Source organism: Protopterus annectens, chromosome 5.part0 (assembly GCF_019279795.1).
Source record: "Protopterus annectens isolate FY-2018-M chromosome 5.part0, PAN1.0, whole genome shotgun sequence".
Taxonomy (NCBI): Eukaryota; Metazoa; Chordata; order Ceratodontiformes; family Protopteridae; genus Protopterus; species Protopterus annectens.
In genome coordinates, this window is record NC_056735.1 from 174,849,954 (window position 1) to 174,866,027 (window position 16,074).

Below are 16,074 nucleotides of genomic sequence, written 5' to 3' on the forward strand. Positions count from 1 at the left end.
CTGCCTCTGGAAGGGGCATCACCCTGTGTGCTTGGGAAAGAACCCTGGGGTTTACAAAACCACATTTTCCCACCTCATTGCCCTTTGGGGTACTGTCTGGATGGGGTGGAAAAACGGACTCCGACAGCAGACAGAGTCTTTCCCTCTTGCTCACACCGGGTAAGGGTCTCCTTTACTTTGGGGCCAAAAAGAGTGGCACCATCAAAAGGGGCGTTAGTAAAGGAAGACTTGAAGGCTTCCGCAAAGGAGCATAGGCGCATCCAGGATTGTCTACGGAGAGCAATCGCTGAAGCCGCAGCCCTACTCGACCCTTCGGCTGCATACAAGATGAGCCTCATGGACGAGTTCACAATAGATGTAAGGGTATTAAGCTGTGCTGTAACCTTATCCGCGACAGCAGCATCTGTAGTACCCTGGAGGGTATCTCCCAACTCTTTGACTAGATCCCTCTGTAAAAGTGTGAAATGTGTCAAATAGTTCAGCGATCGCATGGAAAAAGTCGCTGAACTGAAAATGCGCTTCCCATATCTGTCCATGGTCCTAGAATCTCTGTTAGGCGGATGAACAGATGAGGAAGATTCAGACATCTCCTTCTTAGTGGCAGCTGCCACCACCATAGCGTCCACTGGAACTCCCTTTGTGAGGTATGCTTTATCCTGAGGGGCCGTAATATACTTATTAGGTTTTCTGGGAACTGGCTCCACTGTGTCAGGTGTCTCCCACGCCCTTCGAGCAACCATTTCCATTAGCTCGTTGAAGGGCGGAGTGACCCAGGAGGAAGAAGGGCGAGCACCAAATGCCTTCAGCAAAACTGACTCATCCTCAGAAGGGGGTAGGGCTTGCCAATCACCTCTCTGTTTTAGGATCTCCAGGATGTCAGAGAAGGAGACATCCTCTGAAGGTGATTTCGGGGACCCTTCTGACTCATCTAAGTCAGTGTCCGATGTTAAGGACTCTTGTGGAGAATCCAAGTGCCTCCTCTTACACAATCTTTTCCTCGGGACTTCCTCGGGGGGGGGCATCCGATGAAGCTTCCGAGGAAGAGGGGGCTCCCTCTGGGAGCGGCTGAGACACTGGTGCTCGATGCTTTGGAGTAGTCGTAGGTGCAGAAGAGGACAACGGGCCTTTATGGGAGGGAGACGCTGCCTCTGCTGAGGTAGTTGTCTGGGAAGACAATACCTTCCTCATAAGATCGAAGGCCCCCGGACCCCGAGCCGAAGAATCCCCCGGTTCCAAAGAACGCGGAGGAATCTCCGACGCAGAAGCCAAGGGCACCGACCCCGAGGACGGAGCCGAGGTGATCCGTGCCGAGGCGCCGAGAGGGAGAGTCGGTACCGAAACATCGGTTCGACTCTCGGTCCCGGAACCAAGGATGGATCGTCGGCTCCGCGAGTCCGGGAGTGGTTCCGACGGAGTCGAGGTTAACGGTGCCGACCGAGAAAGAGATGGTTCCGGCACCAAGGGCTCTACAATCAACAGATCAGCGTCTCCCGGCTCCGAGGGCTGAACAGGCCTCGGAGGAGGACCAGATGGAGACAAGGGAAGGCCTTCGAGTCTCGACACCAACTGAGAGGAGACTGCAATGAGTTTGGACAGAGCAGTGTTCTACATCAGCTTCTGCACCACACGATCTATGTCGGTGTCGGAGAGGGGCCTGGAAGACCGTGTCGAAGAAATCGAAGATGGTGCCGACCTCAAAAGAGCAGGAGGTGGCAATTCTGTCACCGGTTCCAAGACTCGAGGCTCGGTGACAGACACTAGTTCAATACTCGGCCCCGAAGCCTGTGGAACCGGTGAACGAACTTTAAAAGAAGAACTTGGAGCCGATGACGTAGGCTCTGAAGTCTTCGACTCCTTCGAAGATTTAGAAGTCTGGTCTGATTTATCTAAAGCCTCCTGAAAAGCAGGCTTCAGAAGACCCCTGTCCATAAGCTTCCTGCGCCTATCTGTCATGACCCTTCCACTAAAAGAGTGACATATGGAGCAGTCCTCCTGAAGATGGAGAGGGCCAAGACAGTAGACACAGGAGCTACGGTTGTCTGCGACAGACATCTTCTGTCCGCACTGACATCATTTAAAACCTGACTTAACCTTGTCAGACATGTCAAAGTCAAAAAATGTCACAATAACTAGTGAAATTACAATCACTACACTTAATCTTAGCCAAGGCCGAGAATTAAAGTTATGAAGTAACCACTTTAGTAGTCAAATCCGAAATTTAGTGAGTGGGGAAGGCCCTAGGGATCCTAACTAAACAAAACTGTTTTTAAACACTAATAATTTAGTCAATCGGAACCGTAGACCCATACACACACACACACACTAATAAGTCTCACAATCTAACAAATTCAGATGAAAATTCTATTAGAAAAAAAAAAGCTATATCTTATCTGAAGTTGGCTCAGAGCTCTTCAAACGATGTGATCAGCTGCAGCGGCAAACTAGATCTGAGGTAAGGACAGAGGGAATTGTGGGAGATAGGTTGGTCTCGAGCTTCTTCTCGATGCAGAGCTTTGCTAAGTGGCCGACTCGGAGCCGAGGATCGGCTCCAAACCCATGTGTAAGAACAAACGGCGAGATTGAACACTCTCACATCATGTTCTTCTTCCCATCTTACTAATGATAAATTGGCATAAGTATTGGCACATGAGGTGCCCATTGCTACGCCATTTATCTGTAAAAAGAACTCATCTTGGAAAGTAAAAACATTATTTTCAAATATGATTTCTAATAAACTACAGACCAACATAATCTTATTTAAAATAAGTTTCCTGTCTGTATTTAGAAATTCCCTTACTTTATCAATTCCCCATACATTTGGAATACTCGTAAATAGAGATTCAATATCCATGGTAAGAAATACAAATGCTTCATCATTATCAATAGTTTCCATTCTGTCATACAGACGCTGTAAAAACATATTTGTATCTCTCAAAATAGTGTGACAACTATTTAAGAACTCATGTAAAATGCCTTCTACATAAATTGACAGAGGCTCAGTACACAAGCCTGCACCTGATACAATGGGTCGCATAAGCTGGGCAGTGGTATGCTTATGGATCTTGGGTAAGCCATATATTCTGGGAATTAAAGGTTTCTGCACCAAAAAATAATTAAACAAAGATTCATCAATTAATCCTGTGATCAGTAGGTCAAATACTAAAAAAAGACACCTTATCAGTAATAGCAGTTACAGCTGCTTTTGTTAATGGTCGATAGATAAGGTTATCTAATAATAAGACATTCATCTGATTAACATACAGATCTTTATCCATTAAAACAATTTTGCCACCTTTATCTGCCTGCTTTATAACAATAGAATGTAAATTCTGTAATTCATCCAGAGCCCTGTATTCTAATACAGAAAGATTATAGAAAGTGCAGCCATTTAAATTAGTGGTGTGCATTTCTTTGAAGCATGTTCACAAATATCTACAAATCTTTGTATACCTGGAGGAGTAAAAGATATAAACGTGCTGGGTTTCTTATATACATTAATATTGACATCATTGTTATTAGGAAACATACATTTTTAAGCTTAAATTTCTACCACGTAATTTTAAGTCTGTTATCATTTCTGTTAAATCTGCCTTTCTGGCAGGAATGAAAGATAGACCCTTGTTAAGTAGGTTACTCTGTTCATTAGTCAATGTAATAGAAATATTTACAACAAGATTATTTACATTCTCCTTTTCTTCAAGAAATGTACAGTTCTGTCTACTTTTGTTGTATTCACCATGGTTGGATTGCTTTTTGCCCTGGCTCTGAATGGGAGAGCTGTTTTCAAAGAAAACTCTCTCACTTTCAGATTGTCTAAAAGAACGCTGCTATCTGTAGCGCTAGCTTGTATACTACTTGTAGGACTCTTACCTGTATTACTAGCGTTTCTTCATTCTTCATTCTGCTGTTTCTTGCTCCCAGTCGATGTAGGTATATCTCCATTCACAGCTGAAACATAGGAAGTAACTTTAGGAGCAGAGTTACTGATGCTAGCACTTTCTTTCCTATGTGTAACTGTTGTTACCATATTGGCGCTCAGATTACTAGCGCGAAAACCGGAAGTGGAGGGTTGTGTTTCAATATTCAATGTCCTACTATTCTCTACGTTCATAGTAGCAGGATTCTGAGTAATAGGTCTATTTATAGAGTCCCTCGGCCATGAAAATACATTATTGTTCTTAAAATTGAGTTTGTCTCTGTTCAATTTATTTAATTTGATATTTTGAAGTTTCCTCTCATAAGCACTAATATTTTCATGTAGTTGGCCCATTTTATTCAAGGTAATGGCAGTAGAGAAAGTTGCAGATATCTTGTTCTCTAGAGCCATGATCTCTGTTTTTAATTCAGTCTCAAGTGGTGAAAAGAATTCTATAAGAAGCTCCATGTATTTGGAGCTAAAAGATAAATTCAACTCTTGCCACTTATGTAACAATTCAGGATAAGAATTTCCATATGTAGGCATATTTAGTATACGTAAGCCACAAGGAATTACTTTTGCTTCCAATGAAGCTTGCAGATGCAACCTCTGCCATTGTAGTCTTTTATATTTATGTAGAAGGTTTTCCAGCCCCCTATATTGCACCTAAAATGCAAACATCTCTTCCATGCCAGAGACAATGTCCATTACACTTGTCTGTGCTCCCTAGTGATAGTTGAGGGGGGTTTGTTTGATGATATTTCATGGGGAGTTGTTTCTGATATAGACTGAGACACTTTCACCTTCCTTTGGACCCTGTCTGTGGTGTAGCTGGTCTAAGTATGTGGAAGAAACTGTAGCCCTGCACTTTCAGAGGCTTTAAACAACTGTAGAGATGTTCACATTATCTTGGGTGGGGAGAGTTTGGACGTAGTATATTATGACACATATATCTGCATCTGTTACAAAAAGGCATCAATACTTCCAAGACGGAAGGTCTTGAGCAGAAGTAGAGGGGTGGGAAACATAAGAGAATAAGGAAGGAGAAATATCAGAAAAACAGAAGGAGAGCTGTTGTAGGTGAGGAAATGGCTGAAGGAGCATAAGGGGTACAGAAGGTGTAAGGAATTCAAAAGTAAAACAAAGACAATAGGAAAATGAAAGAAAGGATATTTGAAGACTAAAAGTCAGGAGAATGTTTGAGGTAGATAAGGTAGGACAAAGGAGGGTCAGCTGCAATACATAACAGAGTTTGAACTGAATTAATGTTAGAAAGGTAGGTATAAAAAAGACGAAAGACATGAGGAGATGAAGGGGCAGGAGAGTGTGCGAGTGTAGACAAGACAAGGCAATACAGAGGTAAAGCATTAGTCAAAAAATAACTTGCTGTATTGTAAGAGAAAGATATATATGCAAATTTGTGAGACATTTGGAAGCTAGGGCAATGGTAAAATACTGGTTGTGGAAATGTCTGCGAGAAAACAGTATAACCTAAGTTTTCATAGCATTAAGACAATGTTTACCATTGCTTCAGTGACTTCATTGAGGGTTCTGCCAAATCATGCTTGTATGTGCATGTCAGCACACACGTCTGTACGTGCAGCCTTCTGATCAAGCAATAATCACGTTTTTATTAATAACAAATATCAAGCTCATATAAACTACTGCAAACCAGATCTGTCATTTCATAATAGAAGCCAACACAGGAAAACATATGTGCACTTTATCACCCATGCAAACCAGCTTTATTTATGTATGTACTACAGTAACTAGAAAAAAACTGAAACCTTTAAAGCCAGACTCAGTGTCTCTCCAACTCTTGGTAATGCTCCTGCTCTGCACTTGGATAACCACACCACTTCTTCAGTCTAACTGTACAGTCTTATAACCATTCTCTTTTCTTCTTGTATAGAACCAAAATGTTAATTTCTGCCCCATATATCTGTATATATTACATGCATGCTATTTGTTTATTTTCTTGTGTTCATACCTGGGTATATTTTTGGAAACTTTTTGTATTTCTCAAACCCAGTTTGGGTAGTTTAAAATTGCAATCAAATACTACGTTGATAATGTTTTATGATTTAATATGTAAATATTGAGCTTGTCTTTCTGGGCCTCCTATGAAAAGGGGTTTGCCAAATCAGATTATCCCACTCAACAAAAAGAAAAAAATAAATAATAAATGTATTTGTTTATGCTTTGTTGACTGGGTTATTTAGAATCATTAGATCTGTGGCCTATTTTAAGGGGAGACCGATGGTGGCATTCATATTGACTACAGAAAATTTGGCTAAGCACTGAGGAAATTCCCACATTTTTTCTTAGCGAGGAAGACTCTGCTAGAAAACCAAGATGGCAGAGAAAGCTACAGAGTTACAGGAGATGAATGATAGTGGTGATACTACTTCTCCTGACAAACAGGAAGAGAAAGTCTTGATAAACATTGTGGTTTCAGATGGATTAGGTAATAATACTTTGAAACGATAAATGAGACAGAACTGAATGATGCCACTCTGACGCCACTGGGATATGTGATGTAGCAGTGTGTGGACAACAACAGCAATTCTTTTCAAGTATAGGCTGTTGTCATGCCCATGGGTGATGTGGAATTGCTGAAATATGTGGGTTTGTCAACATGTGAGTAAGATGACGTTGTGTTGGAAGCAGGAGAGGAGAATTATGGTCGCAACAGTGTGAAGCAGCAACTGAAGGGACAGCTGATAAATTCTAGAATCGCTACTACTAAATCTTATGTTACTACAGCTCCAATGCAATGAACTGCAGGTAATGTACCCCATAGGGATGGGAGGGCTGTCATAATGGTTAGGGTGTCTAAATCACAGACACAAGGTACAGGATTTGATTTTCACCTTTACAGAAATTGAACTAGGCTTAAAACGGTCCACAAGGGTAGTTAGCCTATTACTTGCCTATGAACCTATAAAAATAGAATGTGACCATTGGAATGGACTAAGGCAAAAATAGATGAGAGGATCAATTATTATGATATTTGGGAAAGCACAATTGTTCCATTAGGGTTCAAAGCTCAGGAAATGCATTTCTGCTTCATTTGGTCAGGAATGATTCTGTGGAATGACATCTGAATTTTTTACTTCTCTAAACAGTTTCTTGGCTTTATTTGATAAAACAGGATATTTCTGCATGGACAAGATATATTTTTATTTATGTGAAGGTTAATGCAAGGAAGAAATGAGTTCAGAATTGATGTATTTGATGAAAAAGATCTACAAGTGTACTTTAGTTCTATTTATGAGACTGCACATTCAGCAAAGAAGCAAACTGATGAAAACATGTACAGACTGGGGTCTGGGAGCTATGGGAGCAATGTGTAATGTTAAAAATGACTGACAGTACACTTCAGCATATATTTATTATTTTAATTATTTGCATTTGTTTATCAGGAAGTGAGCCCGTTTTCAGTAGAGGCTCGGGGAGAAAATCTCCAAAAACAAACAACATGATAAAGCAACAGAATCAAAATACAGAAATCAAGCAGTGATGGTACAGAATTAGAAGTTATGTCCTTACCATAACGTTCCATGTGGAGTGTTCATCTCGCCTTTGTTCTTACACCTGGGTTCGGAGCCGATCCTCGGCTCCGTGTCGGCCGCTCTGCAAGCTCTGCATCGAGAAGAAGCTCGAGACCAACCTAACTCCCACAATCCCCCTCTGCCTTTACCTCAGATCTAGTTTGCAAGCAAACCAGAAGTCAGAGAGAGAAACACATTCATGCCAAAAAACATAACTGCAAGAACACCTATACATATATATATATATATATATATATATATATACATATATACACAACAACTGCGAAATGCAGAAGCAGGATAAACCAAACCAGACACCAAACTGTGCGTTCTTCCTGAGGGTGGGAGGGTGGGAATGTAAGAACAAAGGCGAGATGAACACTCCACATGGAACGTTATGGTAAGGACATAACTTCTAAATGTGAGAGTGTTCGATCTCGCTTGTTCTTACACCTGGGTAGCCCCTAGCTCCATGTTCCTGAGGAACTCACGGAGAACGTTCTTGAGCACAGTGGAACCAAAGGTTGCCCTGTCCCTAGAAACCCTGTCTACCTTGTAATGAGAAATGAAAGTATGTGGTTTAGACCAAGTGGCAGCTGCACAAATAGTGTCTAATGGTAGCGAGCTGCATGAGCCAGGGATGTAGATACTGATCTTGTAGTGTGCCCTTGGGTTTGACAGGTAAAGTTTGTTCAAGTAGCATAAACAAATATAATGCAATCAGTTAGCCATTTGGAAAGGGTTCGTTTAGTAACTGCTACACCTTTCCTGCTGTCTGCAAAGGCTACAAAAGTTGATCTGATTTCCTGTGATCCTTTGTTCTATCCAGGTAAAATCTAAGTTGTCTATGAACATCCAACTTGTGTAACATATACTCCAACTTATTGGAGTGATTTTTGAAAAAGGTAGGGAGTTCAATGGATTGATTAATGTTATTAATAGAGCAAACTTTGGGGAGAAAGGATGGATTAGTGCGAAGAGATACTCTGTCAGAGTGAAAGATCAGATAAGGGTGTTTAATAGAAAGAGCCTGAAGCTCTGACACCGCCTAGCGATGTAATGGCCACCAAAAAGAGGGTCTTCCACGACAAATACTTCAATGGACAAGAGGAGGCTGGTTCAAACGGAGGTAACATCAATTTAGATAATAAAAGGTTCAGATTCCAAGGAGATGTTGGAGTTCTAACTGGTGGTCTAATATGGAAAGATCCTTTTAAAAAGGCCTTACAAAGTCTGTGAGCCATAATAGGGGCCCCACATTCTTCCACATGAAAGTTGGAAATGGCAGCCAATTGCACTCTTAAAGTGGCAGGAGAAGCTCCTTGGTTGAACAATTCGGTTAAAAACTCCAAGATCTTATTTAAGGGAGCTATAACAGGGTCCAAATGCTGTGTATTTGCCCAGAAAACAAAGCGCTTCCATTTACCAGTGTAGGTCTTTGTAGTGGAAGCTTTATGAGAAGCCACTAGTATATTCTGAACTGCAGGTGAAAGAAGATCAGACCTGGCTAAGTAGGGAAGCGGAGCAGCCAAGCTGCTAGTTGGAGTGACAGAAGTGAGGGGTGGGGAGCCCCTGACGAGTGGGTCAGTAGATCTGGCTCCGGGTCCAGGATCCAGGGTCCCCGAATGCGGTGTGCCAGAAGAAAGGGAAACCAGATTTAACGAGGCCAGAATGGGGCAATGAGGATAATCGTCCTTTGCAGGTTGTTGGCTTTCTGCAGAAACTTTGCAATCAGGGGAAAGGGAGGAAAAGCATACAGGAGACCCGGGGCCAATCGTGAACCAGCGCGTCCCTGGGGACTTCCCCTGGAGGGGGTAATAGGGCAAAGTAGCTCCTGCATTTGGCGTTCATTGGAGACGCAAAAGATCGCAGGAAGGCTGGCCCCACTTGCGAAAAAATCTTCTTCGCAACTGAGTGTTTGAGGGACCACTGTGAGGCAACAGGATTGCTCTGCTCAGCCTGTCGGCTATGACGTTGGATGACCCCGGGATGTGCGTTGCAATCAGAAAGCGACCCGTGGACTCCGCCCATTGCCAGATTCTCATGGCCTCTCTGCATAGCTGATAAGACTTGGTTCCCCCTTGTTTGTTTATGTACCAGACTACGGACATGTTGTCCGTCTGAACTGCAATAGTCCCTAGAGGAAGAAGGGGAGCAAAGTGTTGCAACGCTAGAAACACTGCCCTCAACTCTAGAACATTGATGTGCAGATTGTACTCTAAATTGGTCCATTCGCCTTGGACTGTCTGTCCCTGAAAGATGCCCCCCCACCCTATCAGGGAAGCGTCCGTGGTCACCGTAGCTGTCGGCGTGGGTAGCACAAATGGTCTTCCGCTGGAAAGGTTGCAAGTCCGGAGCCACCAGGCTAGGTGTGATTTGCATGTGTTTGTGATCAGAATTTCGTGTGTCAGAGGTAGCTGTTGGAACGACCATTGTGCAAACAGTAGCCATTGTAGAACTCTCATGTGCAGTCTTCCCAATGGTATCGCAATGAGAGAAGCTGCCATGAGACCCAAAACCTTCAGAACCAGTTTTGCTGGGGATTTTCTGGATGACAGAAGAATTAATATGTGGCTTTGTAGTGAGGCTATCCTTTCTGGAGGAAGTCTTAGAATTAAATGATGCGTATCCAATTCTGCTCCTATGAATGAGATATGCTGTGATGGCTGTAGTGAAGATTTTTCGAAGTTTACGGAAATTCTGAGATGAACACAAAGCTGTAGTGTGTAATCCCTGGCCTGAATAAGTTGACGCTGGGTGGTGGCAGAAAGGAGCCAGTCGTCCAGATACGGAAACACCTGGAATCCCAGGCGTCTCAGGTGAGACGCCACCACTGCCATGCATTTGGTGAAAACCCTGGGGGCTGAGGTCAGACCAAAGGGCAGGGCTCAAAACTGAAAATGGCTGGCTCCCAGCCGGAAGCGCAAGTGATCCCTGGACGCCCTGGCCATTTTGATGTGGTAGTATGCGTCCTTCAGATCTATTGAGCACATCCAGTCGTCCTTCTGTAAAAATGGAAGGATCGATTGAAGCGTGACCATCTGGAACTTTTCTTTCTTGACAAAGGTATTGAGGTTGCTTAGGTCCAGAATCGGCCTCCAGTCCCCTGTCTTCTTTGGAACTAAAAAGAACCTTGAGTAAGTTCCGAATCCTCTTTGGTCCACTGGGACTGGTTGGATGACTCTTTTTTCTAGCAGCTTTGAAATTTCTATAGCTGCAGGGTCTCACAGATGGGGCGGCACATCTGGGAGTCTTTTCTTCGGAATTGGGGGCAATAGGAAGGGTATTCTGTATCCTCTGGTAACAACGCTTTTTACCCAGTTGTCTGATGTAAGATTTTGCCAGGCCTGAGGGTATAAAGCTAAGCGACCCCCGACTGCCTCCAGAGCAGGACAGTCGGGCCTCCTCTCAGGAGTGCTGGAAAGGTTTTCCAGGGGGTGTATCCCTGTCACCTTGGTTTTTGCGGACCCCCTCTGCTGCCAGGGCGGCGTCTTCCACCTCTGCCCCCTCCTCTGCCTCTAGAAGGGGCATCACCCTGTGTGCCTGGGAAAGATCCTTGGGGTTTTCGAAACCACATTTTTCCACCACGTTGCCCTTTGGGGTATGGTCTGGATGGGGTGGAAAAACAGACTCCGACAGCAGAGTCTTTCCCTCTTGCTCACACCGGGTAAGGGTCTCCTTTACTTTGGGGCCAAAGAGAGTGGCACCATCAAATGGGGCGTTAGTAAAGGAAGACTTGAAGGCTTCCGCAAATGAACATAAGCGCATCCAGGATTGCCTACGAAGAGCAATCGCTGAAGCTGCTGCCCTACTCGATCCTTTGGCTGCGTATGATATCAGCCTCATGGACGAGTTTGCAATAGACGTAAGGGTATTGAGATGTGCTGTAACTTTTTCTGAAATAGCAGCATCTGTAGTACCCTGGAGGGTATCTCCCAACTCTTTGATTAGATCCCTCTGTAGCCGTGTGAAGTGGTTCAAATAGTTCAGGGATCACATAGAAAAAGCCGCTGAACTAAAAATGCGCTTCCCATACCTGTCCATAGTCCTAGAATCTCTGTTAGGCGGATGGACAGATGAGGAAGATTCCGACATCTCCTTTTTCGTGGCAGCTGCCACCACCATAGCGTCCACTGGCACTCCCTTTGTCAGATAAGCCTTATCCTGAGGGGCAGTAATGTATTTGTTAGGCTTTCTAGGGACTGGCTCCACCGTGTCAGGCGGCTCCCACGCCTTCGAAAGCAATCAGCTCCATCAACTCATCAAGGGCGGAGTGACCCAGGAGGAGGAAGGGCGAGCACCGAATGCCTTCAGCAAAACTGACTCATCCTCAGAAGGGGGGAGGGCTTGCCAATCACCTCTCTGCTTTAGGATCTCCAGGATGTCCAAAAAGAGACATCCTCTGAGGGTGACTTTGGGGACCCTTCTGACTCATCTAAGTCAGTGTCCGATGTCAATGATTCTTGTGGAGAATCTAAGTGTCTCCTCTTACACAATCTTTTCCTCGGAACTTCCTCAGGGGGAGCATCCGAAGAAGCCTCCGAGGAAGAGGGGGCACCCTCCAGGGGTGGCTGAGACACAGGTGCTCGACGCTTAGATGTAGCCGTGGGTGCAGAGGAGGATAACGGTCCTTTATGGGAAGGAGAAGCTGTTTCTGCTGATGTGGTTGTCTGGGTAGACAACACCTTCCTCATGAGGTCGAAGGCCCCCGGGTCCCGAGTCGAGGTATCTCCCGGTTCCGAGGAAATAGGAAGAATCCCCGAGACAGGCACCGATGGCATCGACCCCGAGGATGGAGCCGAGTCGATCCGAGCCGAGGCCCCGAGAGGGAGCGTCGGAACCGAAACATCGGTCCGACTCTCAGTCCCGGATCCAAGGATGGATCTTCGGCTCCGAGACTCCGGTACCGGATCCGACGGAGTCGAGGTGAACAGAGCCGACCGAGAGAAAGACGGTTCTGGCACCGAGGGCTCCACAATCAGCAGATCAGCCTCTTCCGGCTCCGAAGACTGGATAGGTTTCGGAGGAGGAACAGATGGAGATAAGGGAAGGCCTTCGAGTCTCGACACCAACTGGGAGGAGACAGAGATGAGCTTGGATAAGGCCGTATTCTCCATTAATTTCTGCACCACGCGGTCTACATCGGTGTCGGAGAGGGGTCTGGAAGAGCGCGTCGAAGGAATCGAAGACGGAGCCGACCTCAACAGTGTCGGGGGAGGGAGCTCCGTCACCGGTTCCAAGACTCGAGGCTCGGAAACTGACAATAGTTCAACACTCGGCCCCGAAGTCTGTGGAACCAGTGATCGAACTTTAACTGAAGAGCTCGGAGCCGATGACCTGGGCTCCGACGTCTTCGATTCCTTCGAGGATTTGCATGCCTGGTCTGATGCATCCAGAGCCTCTTGAAAGGTAGGTTTTAAAAGACCCCTATCCATAAGTTTCCTGCGCCTATCTGTCATGACCCTTCCACTGAAAGAATGACAAATTGAACAGTCTTCTTGCAGATGGAGAGGGCCAAGACAGTAGACGCAGGAACTATGATTATCAGTCACTGACATCTTTTGCCCACATTGGCAATGTTTAAAGCCAGACTTAGCTTTCTCAGACATGTCACAATCTTAGTTATAGCTAACAAAGGAAAAGTTAGTAAAAAGTCAAGTCCAGTAGTTTTGTCTAATCCAGAAACTTTAGTCAAATCCAGTAAAAAGGTCAATCCAGTAGTCAATCCAGTAAAAGGGTGGGGTAGGCCCCGAGGGAAAACTCTAATAAAGTATAAAAGAACTATATATGGAACCGAGAATTCCTCGAAACACTACCAACACACACACACAGTCACTTAATATAAAATTTTAGAAGAAAACATTTTTAAGAAATATAAGAAAAATATAAATCTTAGCTTAAGGTTGCTCGAGCTCATCAAACTGATGCGAACGCTGCAGCGGCAAACTAGATCTGAGGTAAAGGCAGAGGGGGATTGTGGGAGTTAGGTTGGTCTCGAGCTTCTTCTCGATGCAGAGCTTGCAGAGCGGCCGACACGGAGCCGAGGATCGGCTCCGAACCCAGGTGTAATTACAAACGGCGAGATCGAACACTCTCACATCACTGCATTACAGAATAGGTGATACAATAAAATAGATAATACTAGTTATACAGATGTTAGATTTTAAGTATGCAAGCCAAACAAGAATACAATTGATGAAGTGGGATAATAGTATTGCAGATTTGCAGTAGAGAGGGTAAAATGGAGAACAGCAGATTAAAGATTCTGAGAGTGAGGTATACATATACTGAGTGCTATTAATACTGAAGGTATAAGAGCAAATGTGCAATACTGGAGTCAAGTAAAAACTTGTTATTTTTGTGATTCAGACTAACACTTAGTGAATGTGATAAAAAAGGCACTGACAATCTGGGGGAAAGGGTCATGCAGCAATACTGTGTGTACTGAAATGCAAAAATGCTTATAAGTAAGCTATGTATAGCTTGATTGTGACAAGATTCATGGGGAAATTAGAGAAAAAAAAACATTGTTTAGGAGAATATTATGGAACAAAAGATATTTATGTCTGAAACATCCACAGTGAATTCCTACTGCTTTGTGTGCTCTGTGCACATGCTCCTCCCTCCTACCCCCAGGATGTGCACAGATGTCCACCCTTGCCAGTGCCACAGCTACATGAGCTACTAATTGAATCCAAGTTGCCTGGACTTCAGTGAGGGCTTTATCCATCTAGTGCCCAAGCACTAGCAACACATCACTTTTACTGATTACTTATATGCACCTGTGTTTCAGTGTCTATGAATTGCACACCATCCCAGCTACTGCCATTTGCATACGTACAGCATACTTGTACATCCTTGGTTTCCCCACTACTGAGTGGGAAGACCTTCACAGTTGCTGGAAATTTGTGAACTACAGAAGACCATAGAATGCATATTTCAAACTGTGGTGTACCAGCCCTTTGGAATTACACACTGCACTTATTAATACCACACTTAGTTAAGAATAAATATTAAAAAATAGAAAATGATACAGTAATGTGCAGTATATAAAACTGCCTCTGTTTTGCATAGTAATATTGTGATCTCTGTAACAACTAATTTGACTTTGTCTGAACAGCACAATAAACATGTTCCAGAATTAAAAAAACATACATATATAAAACAGAGTAAAATATAGTTACATTCAAAGTTAAAGCAGCGCACAATATCTTCAATGCACTCATATAGGATTTAAGTTTTATTCATACTAAAAAGAACTGCATGAATTATAACATACATGATAAAGCCACAAGTGAGCTAAAAGAATGGAAACACCTGTAATACAAATAAGAAACATCTTTGCCTTCCTAATATTCCTGTTATTTAGCCTGATTACACTTATTTTTTGGGAGTGCAGAGTATTACATGTTTGATGACATTAGAATATTTGCACTTGTAGAGGAACAATCATAAAATATGGGATTTTCTTAGTTTTTATGTTATAAGAACATACATATTTACAGAAAAGCCACTACAAACTATTTTATTTTCTTTATTGCTCTGTGTATGTTGGTAGCTCAGAAGAAACAGCAAGAAAAAATGTGAAAACTCATAAAGAGAAAACTAGTAACATATGGAAAACATGCTGCTTGGGAAAAGGCACCAGACTCCAGTACATATCAGAAAGTCAAACAACAAAGTTGTTCATTACAATTATTACAATGAAATCTTAAAAAAGTTTAATGTTTTTATTTTGTACTCATCTTTCTGAAAGGGACTAATTTTCCAGAAAATGCATATGTTCAGAATTAAATAAAACCTCTAATACAAACTGGTCCTTGTTTAAAAAAATATTTTCTAACTGCAGTAATACCCTTCATGGAAGACATTTTCTTTTAGCAAATGCTAGACCTTTCAGATGTTATTAAGCACCTCCCCCAGTATTTAGTTACTTACCACTGCCATCCATCTTGTTTGACATTAGTTGTGCTGTTTTATCTGTGGTGACTATTATGGGAAACCATATTTAACTTAAGATGCGCATGGAAAGACTTTCAAAATGAATTCATTATGTTTTCTTTTACATCACTCTTCGCTTACCTCACATTTAAACCTCTCAATCTGTTCTTCATAATTTTCAGTCATCTTCTGTTTAGAGATTTCAACATAGTCTAATTCCTGCTTCAGCCTTCCTACCTGAAAGAACAGAAAACAAATTTTACATGCCATGAATCACCATCTTTGAAGCTACAATGTTTATCTCAGTGCATGCAAACCCCAGTGCAGGGACTGAAGTTTGTCTCCAAATTATTAGAACCACATGATATCAAAAATGAATTAATAATTATTCTGCAAACTTTTAAACTACAGAATGAGGATAGCTGAGGGTAGTCCAGTAATGGAAAGGTCTGGACTCAGCATAAGTGCTGATCCAGAATCATGGCGATGTGGTTAAGCAAGCAGAGCTAACTACTGCTCAGTAAGCACTTGTGTTTTTCCCTAAGTGCAGTCCAGCATTACATTTGTTTAGGTAGAGATGTAGAAAGATTGACAGATAAAGATAGATAGAATGAGGGAATGATAGCTAGACAGATAGAATGATAGAATTCCATTTAAAATTGG

At 43.1% G+C, this 16,074-nt stretch overlaps 1 protein-coding gene across 1 annotated transcript in view; it reads right to left on the reverse strand.

The window, feature by feature from the left end:
• Nucleotides 1-16,074, reverse strand: part of DEUP1 (deuterosome assembly protein 1) — a 427,064-nt gene that overhangs the window by 311,090 nt on the left and 99,900 nt on the right. Inside the window, exons 2-4 of the mRNA XM_044071821.1 lie at nucleotides 15,542-15,648; nucleotides 3,195-3,348; nucleotides 2,798-3,097 (exon numbers count right to left, since the gene is read on the reverse strand). Coding sequence (XP_043927756.1) covers nucleotides 2,798-3,097; nucleotides 3,195-3,348; nucleotides 15,542-15,648 — 561 coding nt within the window. The remainder of the gene's footprint in view (nucleotides 1-2,797; nucleotides 3,098-3,194; nucleotides 3,349-15,541; nucleotides 15,649-16,074) is intronic.